Genomic DNA, 14,180 nt, shown 5'->3' with positions numbered 1-14,180 from the left:
GTCTTCCGATTTTAATTTATTCCCTGTGAGATTTGCCAAAGAAGCTTCTTTTTGTACTATTTTTTATATACCTGTATACAAGATGTAGGTGTCCACACCTGCATATCTGCTCGGTTATGTATTTAAGTTTAAAGGCAACATTCTACACCTAGGAACCGTCACCTAGGAAATCTGAAAGTGCATTATTATTTATTTCAGTGACTGAAATAAAGAGCGAGGTTGTTGGAGTTGTATCCACCCAGATTTCTCTTAAGCGCAATAATGAAATTAGCAGCCAATCCGATAAGAGCACCTGTGCCTGAGCGCCCACCCAGTAGGGTAGTGAGAAGAGCGTGGTGATGGTGAACACCGACCCTCCCTTCCCCCCTCCCCAACACACACACACACACACACTTCCCCCTCCCCTGCCCATCCCCACACACATCTTCTCCTTCGTGTCTCGGTCAGGACAGCCACAGAATTGCGCACGTAAGTCCGACCTATTGACTCTGGCACATGGTCTTTGAAACCTACGTGATAGTCTGTACAATTTTTTGTCTCACTTGGTGTGATTATGGAGCTGAATATTTTTTCCCCCCTCTCCCCTTTTCATGATGACCTCTGAAAAGCCCCACTTCAGTCCACTCCTCCCGGGATTAAGAATCTAGGGTTACCTAATCTCCGTTAATCTGAACTAAATCTGTCTAATCGGCAGAGAAAATTACACTCACTGAGGTATTGCTCGCGAATAATCAGCGGAGGTGAAACCGCCAAGTTCTCCCTGGAGGGCATTTGGACGCAGCGCGCGGCGCGCACTGGACAATTCGTCACGCGCACGGGTCGTGCTTTTATTATTTCACATAACAAACAAACATAAAAGAAAAAGCATGAAGATTTGTGGAGGGATCTCTGATTCTGGCACATTCCTTTTGCTTTTCCTTTCTTTGGATCACGCGTTGAAGATAGATTGACGCACTAAGAAATATGTTGAGTTGTTCTTAAGGATTTCGCAATAGACATGGTGGATATGAGACAGACACAGAAAAAAGAGCGTTAGAGAGAGAGAGAGAGAGAGGGGGGGAGAGAGAGAGAGAGAGAGAGTCGGGGATTTCGCTGTAATCATGTTCGAAGAGTATTGATTCCGTGAGCGCACTCCAATTGGCAGCATCTCTACTATATAGTACAGCGCCGGCGCGTCATCCTCGGCTCACATCGACGGGAGCGAGTTGTAAGCAAATGAGAACATGTGTGGCATCTGAGAGAGAGAGAGAGAGAGAGTGAGAGAGGAAGGAGCAAAAAGGAGGTGTGAGAAAAGCCAATTTTCTCGTCCCTGACAACTGGATGCGAGATTTGATTGCCGGGCTATTTTTTTCTCTTCTTTTTATATATCTATATTATTCTTTTTCTTCTCCCATCCAAGGAAATGATCGATTCGTCACATGCGCACGCCTCTTCATTATAATTGCAGACAGTTGGGGTGCTGTTCAGGCTGAATGGACTTGAATATGTCGCTGCCAGCGTAATCCGTGCAGACTGGAAGATTTAATAATTCACGGTAATCACGCATTATCGCCTCAGTGGATGCTCTCTGCACAGCCCTGGTGATTTTTTTTTTTAAAACCCCCTCCTCATCTTCTTCTTTCCTGATTCTTCACGTTGTCTTCTGGAGGATTTATCGACGGCTGCTTTTGCTTCCTTATCTGAAATATCATCTGTTGCTGCAACTGGAATGAAAAGCCCCCGTGACTGGCTGAGGAACGCTGAAGACTTAGTGTAATAGGATGAAACGGATTGAATAAGACATATTTTTTTTCCAATAATATAACACTCTAGTTAAAATGGACAAGAAATTGCTATTATTTTTATTACTACTCTTATCTCTACACACAAGGTTGTGATTTTCTTTTCTTTTTTTTTATTCACGATGATTGTCCTACTCCAGTGAATTGGCTCTGATTGATTCTGACTGAGCTTAATAGGCATATTACAAAGCAGATTCCAACGTGAAGTGCTGCTAAGGACAGTTTCGTCCCTTCATTTTGTTTTTTTTTTATTTTAATCTATTTCCCTCTAAAGGGGATAAATGTTGATGATGGAGGACGACGAACTGGACGCTCATCAGGTTGATCCGGACTTCGAGCCGCAGAGCCGGCCTCGCTCGTGCACCTGGCCACTGCCATGCCCGGAGGACTTCCCCGGCGGACAAGAGGTGAGCGGGGGTCTCCCGCTGGCCAGCATCAAGGTGGAGCCGGAAGACGTGCCGGCGTGCAGAGCCGGGCTCGCGGGCGGCAATCCGGCAGAGCTGAAGCACCCGACCGGCGCCCCGGCACCCACGGTCGCGACGCACCCGTGCTTGGCCGGCGCGGCGCTCGACGTGACCGGGTCCTTGCGCAAAGCCAAGTCCTCTCGTCGGAACGCGTGGGGGAACCAGTCCTACGCGGATCTCATTACCCGCGCCATTGAGAGCACCCCGGAGAAGAGGCTCACGCTGTCACAGATCTACGACTGGATGGTCCGTTATGTGCCCTATTTCAAGGATAAGGGCGACAGCAACAGTTCGGCTGGCTGGAAGGTAAGCGATGAGAGCTCGCGAACCAACGTGGCGGGCTTTGACGTGTTAATCAGTGATAGTAGTTTATTGATCATTATTCCCTGATTCATTAAGGTCCCCCCCCTTTGTACACATGTTAGTGTGGGATTCTGTGTCAGTTACGCATGAATGGCGCCATGCCTTATCTTGTCTTAGTTCATTACTACCGTCTGTCATTCTAATATATCACCAATTCTGGATGCAACAGACTGACGCGTTCCTCCAGCGAACAGAAAGTCAAAGAGTCCTCAGTGTTTGTACTTGTGGACGACATCAGTTCAGGAACACGAGGTGATTTATATAGAGCAGCAAAAAAAAAAAAAAAAGTATTTACCCCTTCTAGGTTTTGCCATAATATCAAATAAACATTTCAAGTTATAAAAAAAAGGTTATATCCATAATAATGTGAATAAATACAAAAGGTAGTTCTGAAATTATTATTTTAATCAGCAAGAGTTATAAGATACGCTCAATGTGTATGAATGTGTGGAAAACAGATCTTCAGACTCACCAAATAGCTTCAAGAGAACCTGTCTCACAACATGAAGTAGGCTACAGGGTTTCTTAATGCAACACTGAAATCCATGAACAGATGGGAAGCAAAACCATTAACGTCTATCAGTCCACACATGGTCACAATGCAATTTCTAAGGCATTGGCACTCCGGCAAACCGCAGTGAGCGCAATTACCCACAAATGGAGAAAACATGGACTAGTGGCACACCTTCTCAGGAGTGGCAGGAGTGCATCAGCCACTCCATACATGAGTTGAACCCAGAACAATATGTGAGGCACAACGCCTGCTAACGTTGATGTTTATGATTCACATAAGAAAGAGACAGGGCAAAATAGTGATTTGTGTGAGATCCTCAAGGCATAAAGCAGTGCTGAACAACAAGAGCACAAGTGTTTCAGAAAAGCATTTTGATAATACCCATAGCTCAGGGTAAAATAGTTCATGGACTGATGAGACAAAAGAGGAACTTATGGAAGTTATGAGTTCTGTTTCGTCTGGCGTAAAACTAACAAACCATGTCGGTAAAAGAACATATGGATAGTCGAACTGTAGTGTGACGGTCTGAGCTGGTTTGCTGCTTCAGGACCAGAAGAACTTATTATAACTGATGGAACCATGAGTCGTGCTCTCTTGCTCTAACTGCATTTCTGTGACATGACCTTAAACAGGCCAAACCATGTGACTGAAGAGAAGAGAGGAACAAAACTTTACAGTGATGTGACAGACCGATTGCAAATCATCAGCAAAGCTAGATAGAAGCTGTTGCCATCAAAGGTGATACAACCAGTTATTAGGTTTAGGGGTCAAATACTTTTTAACATAGGGCTAGTTTAATTGTAACCCTTCACAAATAAAATCATAAAGTTCAAACTACGTTTTGTGTTTTCTAGGGGTATTTTTTAACATTTGTTAAAATTTATATTTGATGATATGAAATACTTAAGTGTGACAAAAAAAGAGAAAAAAATATGTAATATTGGACAAATATGTTTTCACATCAATTGCAGTTGTCAGAAAGAAGCCTGTTTCCATGAGAATTGTCAGCTTGCATTCTTTTTCATGCAGCCGTTTGAAAAGGATCAGTAAATCAACAGAGTGACCCTTGTGGGAGACCACAGGTCAACTGTCCACAATGTAAATATTCACAACTGACCGCAGCTTACCATCACTGCTGACTGGCTGGCCGGCTGGCGGGGAGCCTAACCTCCTGGACATCTGCCCATGTTATCTGCCTCTCCAACCAGTCTCATCTTGTTTCTATTCATTATGGCTTTCTGAGGACAGCCAGAGGAGGGCAGTGAGGGCAGTGAGAGCAGCAGAGCAGCGGTTGATGTCCTGATGGTGGAACTTTGAACAGAGCTTTTAGAAGAGATGCTTAAAAAGTGCTTCAAAAAAAATCACCTTAATATGGTGAAAGTGATACCGGACCAGAGTCCAGGAAACTGGACTCAAATCAAAGCGGCTACAGATAACTGCATTGCAGTTAAAACTAAATGACATTTTAGTCATAAGGCTTAGACTGAAACTGAATTAAAATGTGATATCAAAATTAACTCTACATTTCTGGTCAGAGGAACCATCTGACAGGAGCAAGGCATTGGGAAAATTAACAAATTGGTGTTAAACTGCTGTGAGTATGCTTTTTTTTTCTCCACAGCTTTACTTTTTTATCAGACGCTTACCAACTGAAAAAGCTTTACAAGCGTCTTTCTTTCTTACTGTTTCACTCAGGACAATCATTAGTGGCACACCACCTCCCGCTTTGCAAAGAATGCTTGGGATTCAGTATTTTGTTAGGTATCATAATCTAAATGGCTGTAATTCATACTTTACAGGGCAATAAGATATTCATCCTGTTGAGTGAAATTTCACTGCAGCAGGTGCCCAAATCTCACACACTGATGGTGCCCATGTGTGGATTTATCACAGCTGATGTTGTCACTGCAACAGTCATTCCACCATTGCATTCATATCTCAGATTGTGCAGTTCAAAATTAAAGGCTAAAAAATATTCTTTGCATTAACTTTTTTGACAATTTTGAATGAGTAGTTCTTTGAAGGCTGTTGATGTCCAGTTTAGTCTTTACCCCCTCAGGACTAGCTGTCAACTTCGACCTCGATGTCCACCTAACACAGAGGCCGACATTTTTCTGAATGAACATTCAGGAGAGTTATAAGAGTTTAACAGAAACTCACTACTACCATTCTGAACTACCCCTGTAAACCAAGCCTTCCCGATTTTGGCCATCTTGACTGGTGAGGTGTGTCACCAGGTAAGCTTTGTTTCATTTGATCTGCATCAGCTGCCTTCAACCACAGGGCCTCTGCCCCCCCCAGCACCCAATTCCCCGCCTGCTATTTATGAAACTGCAAATTAGGGGGATTGGACAGTGGCAGTCTGAGGTTGTTGGCTATTTCAGTCCACAGGCGAGACATTGACTATACCAGGTAATGACAGGGATTAGGAAAGTCATTTAAAGCAGGCATTGGTAATGTCAGTAACAGGCCTGACCTGGTTTTGGTCAGAGGCAGAGTGGTAGTGTAAACATACACTATGAAGTCACATGTGGGAACCTTGGACCAAAGAACGTATTAATAGTGTTGTTTTTTTTTTCTGATGCGTCAACTTGTTGGTGCATTTTTGGGCTCTTTTTTGATTGGCTTTAATTTATTAATTAGTTTTAACTTTGCAGAACTTTTAGTGTAAAATAAACCCTCTAGCATAAAGTTATGCAAATATCCAGGACTGTAGTGTTATATCATGAGAATTCCTGTCGCCTTTGCCGGAGCTTTTGCAAAATAAAGGATGCTGTAACCTACATATTATTTTTGTGGTCATAGTAAGCAATTATATTTGACAGCAATGTTTGCAATTTGGTGAGCACCGCTTCTGTCATCCATTATATTTTAATCTTAGCATGATTGTGTTGGAGGAAATACGTTTGATGTGAAACTTCCTTTTTTTCCGTTATGGCACAAAAAAGGAGGAGGGTGTTGTTGGTTGCTGCTGATGAAATAAAATGAAATTAGGAGCCACAGCTTTGTAGCTTGACTTTGAGTTTTAGGGGTGGGGGGCTGAGTTGAGGGCGATGGATTAAAGGCAAAGGCAAAATTTAAGGCAGTTCCAGTAACGCCTAAATTAGAACCAAGTGCAGAGGTTCTAGAAAAATCTTGAAAAGCTGTTTGTGCCTCTGCCACTCTTGTTGGACAAGACCCAATCCTGGCTTGTTAATGGGTGCTGGTAAGGCTGCTCACCTAGGCAATACAGTTAAGCTCCTATAAATACCTAATGCCTTCTGATTTCTAGGAAGACTGCTGTCCTGAGGTCACAGCATTTTAATCAGCTCTTTACTGGAGGGAGAATACCTAGAACTCTGTTGTTGTTTACCTGTTACACTTTCCAGAAGGATTATTGTGGTTTTCTTGTTGGTACCTAAACTGGCACAATGTAGCCACCACCCTGTAATTGATCTAAACCAGACTAAGAAATCTGCTGGATATTAAAAGTAAATCAGGAAAGGTCCCTGAATCACCTCCATGTCAGAGCTGAACTATTTTGGTTTCCATCCGCCCCTATGAGACATTAAGGACAAATCTTTGGTGCATGTATGCTGGGAGACACATGCCAGTTGCAACAAAGCATCAGGGCTTGGTAGTGTGTGTCTTTGTGGGGGCTACTGCAGGGGGAGGGGCTGTCTACAACTATAGGCGTCTGTGTTTTAACCCAGTGATCGGTCTGACAGCATGTCACTGCAGAGAATGGTATATGTAGTCTCCCTCTTGACTTCATAATGCCTCTAATGATGGAGTAGCACTTGGTGTTGGGATTGCCCCGTAGGCGTCTGGAAGTTCATTAACTTCGAGGGGGTTAGATGATGCCATTGTTATGCTATGGGCTTTCTTTATTGTATATGCCAGTATAAGTGGCTCTAGGCTACAAAAGTCCATAATTCATTAATGCTTTTTGTGTATTAAGTATAAAGAGGTGTTTGATAATCACTTCTTAGGATATCAAGAATATTATACATATTTATGTGCAGATTATGCCTACATCTTAATACTTTACATTCACATTTTTTCTTCTGCTTTATTGCAGCGGCAGAGCTTGTTCAGGCGCTTGCGCTGGTCAGATCCCAGCGGATTGTGCAGCAGGTCATTGAGAGTGCCAGGCAGTCACTCAGATGCTTTTATCCAAGGCGACTAGACTGTTATTTATAAAGCAACGTTAGCTTGAGGTTGGTGTAGGGCCAGCAGGGCAAAGGGTCAATGGGGCTTCCTTTATTGACAAAAATCAGTCAGAGCAAAATAAAAACAATAAATACAAGCATCAAGATTGTGAGAGGAAACTGGGCCCTGGATGCATATATGGGGAAATCTCAATAAATTGCTGTAGCTTAGAAAAGTTAATTCAATTTTGTAATTCAGCTCAGAAAGTGAAACTCATATGAATAAATTACACACAGAGTGGTATATTTTGAGTATTTATTTCTGTTAATTTTGATGATTATTGCTTACATCTGTTAAAAGAATTCATCATGTACTTTTACAAAAAATACAGCTTTACATAAGACCCCAAAAAACGTTCAAAAACAGAAATGTTATGTTATGGCCTTCATTATCATGGGGAATACTGCTAACATGACATCTTCCAAATGGAGGGTGAGGTAAAAAAAGATAACTGGTAATGAAGCTGGCTCTTCAGTGCTGCATCTAAGCATATTAATGGAAATCTGAATGCATGGAAAATGTGTAGGTTGTATGAATAACTGTGGCAACTTTACAGATGACTTCAGGCAACTTGGATTCTGTATCTCTCCACCCTCCTTTGACTTTGGAACTTTAATTTCTAAATGAAATGATGAATATAATCTTATCTGTAAAGAAGACTTTGGATCATATAGTGACAATCCAGTCCACTTTCTCCTTAGCCCAAGTAAAAAGCTCCTATCTTTGGTTTAAAAGTCACTTAGCACAAGCAATGGTTGTAGCCTATGTGTGCATCGGCCAAAGCCCAAGTCTTATGAATCTCCACTGAACTCTTTTTTATGCTTCATAATCTACCTAAAGCTGTGGTTATTGCTTTTTCTTGCATTCCATTTTCTACCACACATTTTCCTTCCACTTAAGTTTCCCTTTATGCTTGGAGTGAACTTGAAATGACCTGTTGAGCCTTATTCTCCTTATAGAGGGTGTCAATAACTATCTACTGGACAACTGTCAAGTAATAAATCTTCCTCATAATGATTGTGTATATAATAATATAGCCATGGCATAACATTTCTTTATTTAAAATATAGTCATATGTAATAATCATCATTTCTGAGAAATTATATTGTGTATTTTATTAGATTTGAAAAATAATCCTTAAAATGAGCTTTGTATAAATATATTTTTCTGTCTGTATATAATTTTGTATGAGTTTCAATTTTGAGTTTAAATGATCACAGTGATTAACATTTTATAATCTTTATTTACAAAAAGAGAGGAAAAACCAGAACGTATTTATTAATCCGATTGATTCAAATATACAAAGACAATCTCTTAATTCTGTCACTAAGGAGTGGCTCAAGAAGGTTCAGTCAATAGAGAAATAAAAAAAAAAGATAATAAAAAAAAACATAACTGAGTAGACTTGAAGCTTTCAGTGTATGGCTGCATGTTTGATTTGTTGTATTTCTATGTCCTGATATATGCTTGCTCACTTGATGATGGTGGAGAAGGCTGGGGGGGGGGGAGCAGAAGCCTTCAGTTGACTCACAGTTTATCCTCCGTGTTGGCTCAGAGGAACTAACTTATTTGGGAATGTGACTGAAGCATGCACATGCTCACACTCACTCAAAATGAGAGCATATCATGCATACTGGACGGATTTATGGTGCAGGATTATGAGCACCTTACATCTCCCCCGGGCTCTTCTACCTGAGCCAGTTTGGGTTCGAGCAGTACATTTCGTTTGAATCAAGTATCTGATGCCAAGAAGCCCATTTTCACCCCCCCACCCCTTTCCTACAGCAGCCTTCAGGCAGCCGTGACAGTTTATTTCTCACTGAAATGATTAATGTACATGCAAATTACCAAGGCATGGGCATGCATTCAAATATGGGAGACAGCAATCAGGAGAGAGTAATATGAAAAACAATATTCCTTTGCCTTTGATATTATTTTGCCGCCTCTTATCACAATATCTACCAGACACCCTTTTTATCTCCCCGTTTATCTTCTTGTGTTCTTCTTATGCACTGACTTTCTATCCATTAGACATTCTATACATTCTTTCTGTCTCAGTGGTTTTAGGTATAAGGGCCAATTGAGGTGAAGAGAGGGAGCTGCAGCGTCAAGGTTTTGAGCTTTAGCCACGATCCAGACTTGCCTCAAGCAGTGTTCTTCTTCTTCTTATTTGAGGGAAATCTCATATCTGGCATTACCACAGAGATAGAAGGATAACAACGCTGAATTTTGTCCAGATCAGATAGCAAGTGGCTTTTTTGAGGAGGAGATTGTCATTCCCATTTGGACATATTTGGGTTAATTTGTGTCTCATGCTTGTCTGAACTTAACTTCAGCTGCTCAAGCAGTTTTTTGCAACCCATCTCTCTTTTAGTTTCAGATCCAAATAATTTGCGATATCTTCATGGAGATGCTTTGCGATTTTTGAAGTGAGGCTATTTTAAAAGGTTGAGGTCACTCAAAAGCAAATCTTAAATCTATTCTAATTAGAAGGTCAAAGCCACTGATAAAACTACCCACTGCTGAAGTCCAGTAATCTGTCTCAGTGCACTTGAACTTGGCACATCCAATGTAGTTTAAGGTGCTGATTATGTAACACTCATGATGTGAAGTGTTATTTTTTTATCAGCTGGTATTATCTTACAAGACGTAGGTACCGCTCTCAGTTTTTTATTTTATTTAAATTCAGATTAGTTGAAGCTGAGGGTTACCAGAGGGGTCAGACCCTAAGTGGAGTTTTAATGTATTAAAACAACTCCAGTCACAAAAAACACCAAATATTTGTGCTAATGCTATTTTATGAACTTGTTTAACATTATAATGTTTACATGTTTTCATTTACACAGAAGCCAATGATTTTTTTTAGACAGGAAATGGATGCATTTGTTTTACACAGGAAGTGGAGTAGGTGCTCCACTTCATGCCTTAATATCGGGTGATAATCATCAGCTATGCTCAAATATCCACCCGATACAAATGTCTTGATGATTTTTCTTTTTCTTTTTTTTTTTAGAATCTTGTTTGCATGACTTCTTTGACGTTTTTGAGACTATAGTTGTTTTCGCAGGGTAGAAGCCTGCTGCCAGACTAGCCGTTAGCTTCAGCCCTCCATGGCCAACTGATCTGGATTTGTACTAAATTAAGACATCAACAGTATTTTATTATCTACTTTTAACAGAACCGCTCTTCAAAAGTCCTCAGCAATGCCTTTAATTGTGGTTTTTGCTTTCCTTAGCACACTTAAACTTATGCCTATGCTATTCTGTTCCCATTGCACCATTTAGTGGGTTGATTTCCAGTATTCTCTCTGGCTCAGACACACATATTTGTAGAAAACACACAACTGTATTACTACCTCAAACCACCCATGGAGGAACACTCTGTTCTTCAGCGGAAGAATCCTTTTTTTTTTGGATACAAATGGGCTGACTATCTGTTAGTGGAACCAACTTTCAGCTGTGTTTCTTCGCAATCGTATTTGTTTATATGTTTTGCAACCTGTCCGACTTTTTGACAATTGCCACATTGAGAGGGTGTGGTTGGGTTCATTAAGCTCTTGTGGGTTTTGGACAAAGCCATTCTTAGCTACGGGGACAGAATACAGTGTTCATTTCTTTCTGAGGCCATGTTTGGTTTGATACCATGGAGATTTAATTGGCCAAGAGAAGCCTTATGAGTTACCCCACTGAAGTGATCTCTTTTTATTTCCATGGAACCAACCTGGAAGGAAACACAGAAAAGATACAAGTTGTTGACTAGCACCTGAAATACCCACATTTTATAGATGAGGAACAAAAACTTTCATTTGCTTCTTCTTGGTTACCTGTCAGTGAAACTATGGTAACACCATCATCTCTCTTCCTTCTAGATACTCCACACAAAATCTACTTGCTTTTTAGGGGTTAGTGGCTGGTTAGAGATCAGTGGTGGATCACAAGAACAAGATGAGAAAATATGTCTAAAAATCAAAATGGCTTATACATATTTGTTTTTTTTTTTAATAGGTTTCACAAATCCATACTGTTTTGTAATCAGTGTAAAGCTGTTCAGCCGGTCTGTACCAGTAAAAGCATCCCCCATGATGCCATACAAGCTAAACAAATTAGAATCAAAGGTCAAATTAAGAATGCTATGTGGGATATTTGTGTATCTCACGTCGAATTGTGTTGTTCTAAAACAGTTGTCTGATTTAAGAGAAATATTTGTGGTGCAATTGTCAGAAACGGTTCAGATTTCCACCTGTGAGTTGACTGCTTTGGCCTTCTTTTGTGGTTGAAGTTTTGGACGCTGTCTGTAGAGGCACGCTTGTTGCTTATCTGTGTCAGTGTGCACGTTGCGTGATTGCAGATGTGAGTGCCTCCCTCTCTCCTCTCTCTTTTATGAGTGCGTCTGCGTGTGCATGTGGGTGTGTTGTGGTGGAAGCGGTGGAGGTGGTGGTGTGGGGGGCTGATGGGCTCAGTGGGAGCCTGGGTCCTGGGGGAACAGCTCTCGTTAATAATTCAGACGAGGCTCATTATCAAGGCAGCGCAGATTTCTCCCTGATTCCACCTTAATTGCAGGCAGGCTGCTCCACTCAGGCAGGCGGTAGTCACGCTGGGTTGACTCTCTCTTGTCTTTTTTTTTTTTCCCCTCCACCACTACAGGGCCCCGCTCTGCTCTGCCCCGTCTTCGGGACTCACCTCTGTCACAGCGAGACAGCCTCTGGCTAGTCTGCTTCATGTTAACGTGTGCCTTAATCGCGTATCGTACAGCAAATGTGCTATTTTTACTTGTAATTAAAGATATGCTTCATACATCTCCGATTAAATGCAGACTTTGTGCATTGCCATGAAATGTTTTAGCATCTTGGTCAGCAAAGAGTCGGCCTGTATGATGGTTTATAAAGCCCATTATTAAATTAATGGTGAATCCAAACAAATAATCTAAAATGTTGTCATTCATAATAGGGGTGGGCTTTTATTGTGGTGTTTACCATTTATTGTGAAAGGTTTTTGAGCATAAGAATTTTGATCTATCATTGTCATGATAAATTTCACTTTATCATGACTGACAGTATAATCTGAAATGTTATTTTTGCTATTGTCTCCAATGTTTGCGGAGCAACAATTAATATCAGCAAATTCAAAAATATTATTAAATGTCGTTACTGTGTGGAACTTAGTGACAAAACTTAAACTTTTTTTAAGTAAGTCGCATCCCGAAGAAGCCTCATGTGAATTAGAATATTTTTCAGGAACAATATTTGTGTGTTTGGTGCTACAAATGCTGTGCAATACAGTCAGTGCCGTTCAGTTACCTAAAAAGTAAGTAACACATTTATTTATTGCTGTCACAATTGTACCATAAAATACCGCAATAAAATCCGTAAAGTCCATATCACCCACCGCTAATTCTTGATAAAAACAATCCAAACATTTCAGTAAAAAGAAGATAATTATTTCCCGGTCTTTTGCATATTGTTTGTGTTTAATTCTTTACCGCCTTGCATCTTGTTACAGATTCATCTAAAAAATGGGCCATAATACCTTATGAAGCACAGAAAATTCCTAATAGGTTTTTCTTTCATTATAAGCTTTGTGAAATATTATAATGGTGGGTTTATCCTTGAAATCGCCCATGGCATATTATCATACTGATGACATTGTAGAACGTGATTGATATCACACTACAATAATACCCTTCTTCATGCCCATCTATAAGCTTATGTAATGCATCTTGTCTTCATACTGTAATTTACACTGACTGATGGCTTTCCATTCAGTCCATTTAGTGAAGCCCTGCAGAGAGATCAGCATAATGGGCCTGATCTTGTCATACATGTATATGAATATTTCAAATCATGCCATTGTAACTAGATGGGGGGAGCTTTAGATAAACAACACAGATGCTTCTTCCTCTTTGGCCGCGCTTGAAGATGAAGTGCGCTCCAAGCTGTATTTTCTCTCCCTGCCTCAAAACTGCCTTTCCACAAATCACGGTGCCCATATTTCCTAATTCAATTTTTCTCCCTGTCTGATACCTCTTCCTGTATGCAAGCGATTGATGGCTTTGCGCTCGTGCGTGCGTGTTTACGGGCGTGCACGTTGCCACGTCTGTCCCTGAGAAAGAGATGATGTACGCCGACGTAAACGACGTATTTCACAACACTCCATCTCCAGACCCTTCCTGGCAGTGGTGTGCCGGGTCGCTTGCTTCTCTGAGCCTGTCCATCAAGCATCCCTCCCCACCCTCCTGTCACGGGCCAAAGAATTGTGGGAGGAGAAAGTGGAGCGTGTAAGGGGCCGCCGATCAGTTTACCTGAGCTTGGCGGTCCGGGCGAGTGATGGAGGGAGCCGCGGCATAAAGGGAAATATAGTTAATGCTGACTGATTGGAGCAGGTGGATGGAGGAAAAAAAAAGAGGGAGCGTATTAGAAAGGAGAGGTAGTGAGAGTTATGCTCAGGAAATATGCTTGTTATGCTAATGGTGGCTATACTGCAGCCGAACCACGTGTTCAGGGCTGATGGATGGAGCTGCAGAGGTCACATCAGGTAGCAGAGGGTTGAGGACCCTGCTGAGCTGTAATGTCAGCTCATTTCTGCTGAAAGACCAAAAGCCATAGGAAGAAATCACTTCATATTTTAAAAGCTTGCACTGTAACAGTGTTCCCACCCCACAGACTGTGAAAATATTTTGTCAAATTCTAATTACAAACTGTTTAATGTAATAGACTAACAGAATCTAGTTCAAACATAGAGTGCCTTCCATATTTTTTTGTAAAATTTGTTTATATTTGTCAAGCAACTCATGCATGAGCAAATTTGCTTGGGAGAGTCGTCACGTGGGTGAGGAGGTTACTGGATTTGTGTGAGGTTAGGGGGTGACTGT

General features: G+C 41.2%; 1 protein-coding gene across 1 annotated transcript in view; it reads left to right on the top strand.

Moving 5' to 3' along the window:
• The first annotated feature begins 710 nt into the window (after nt 1-710).
• Nucleotides 711-14,180, top strand: part of LOC103477833 (forkhead box protein O6-like) — a 38,730-nt gene continuing 25,260 nt past the window's right edge. Inside the window, exon 1 of the mRNA XM_008431136.3 lies at nt 711-2,551. Within this exon, the coding sequence (XP_008429358.1) occupies nt 2,063-2,551 (489 nt within the window). The 5' untranslated portion in view covers nt 711-2,062. The remainder of the gene's footprint in view (nt 2,552-14,180) is intronic.

The sequence above is a fragment of the Poecilia reticulata genome, chromosome 16 (assembly GCF_904066995.2).
Source record: "Poecilia reticulata chromosome 16, P_reticulata-male-v2, whole genome shotgun sequence".
NCBI lineage: Eukaryota > Metazoa > Chordata > Actinopteri > Cyprinodontiformes > Poeciliidae > Poecilia > Poecilia reticulata.
This window is presented reverse-complemented; position numbering and strand designations above follow the sequence as displayed.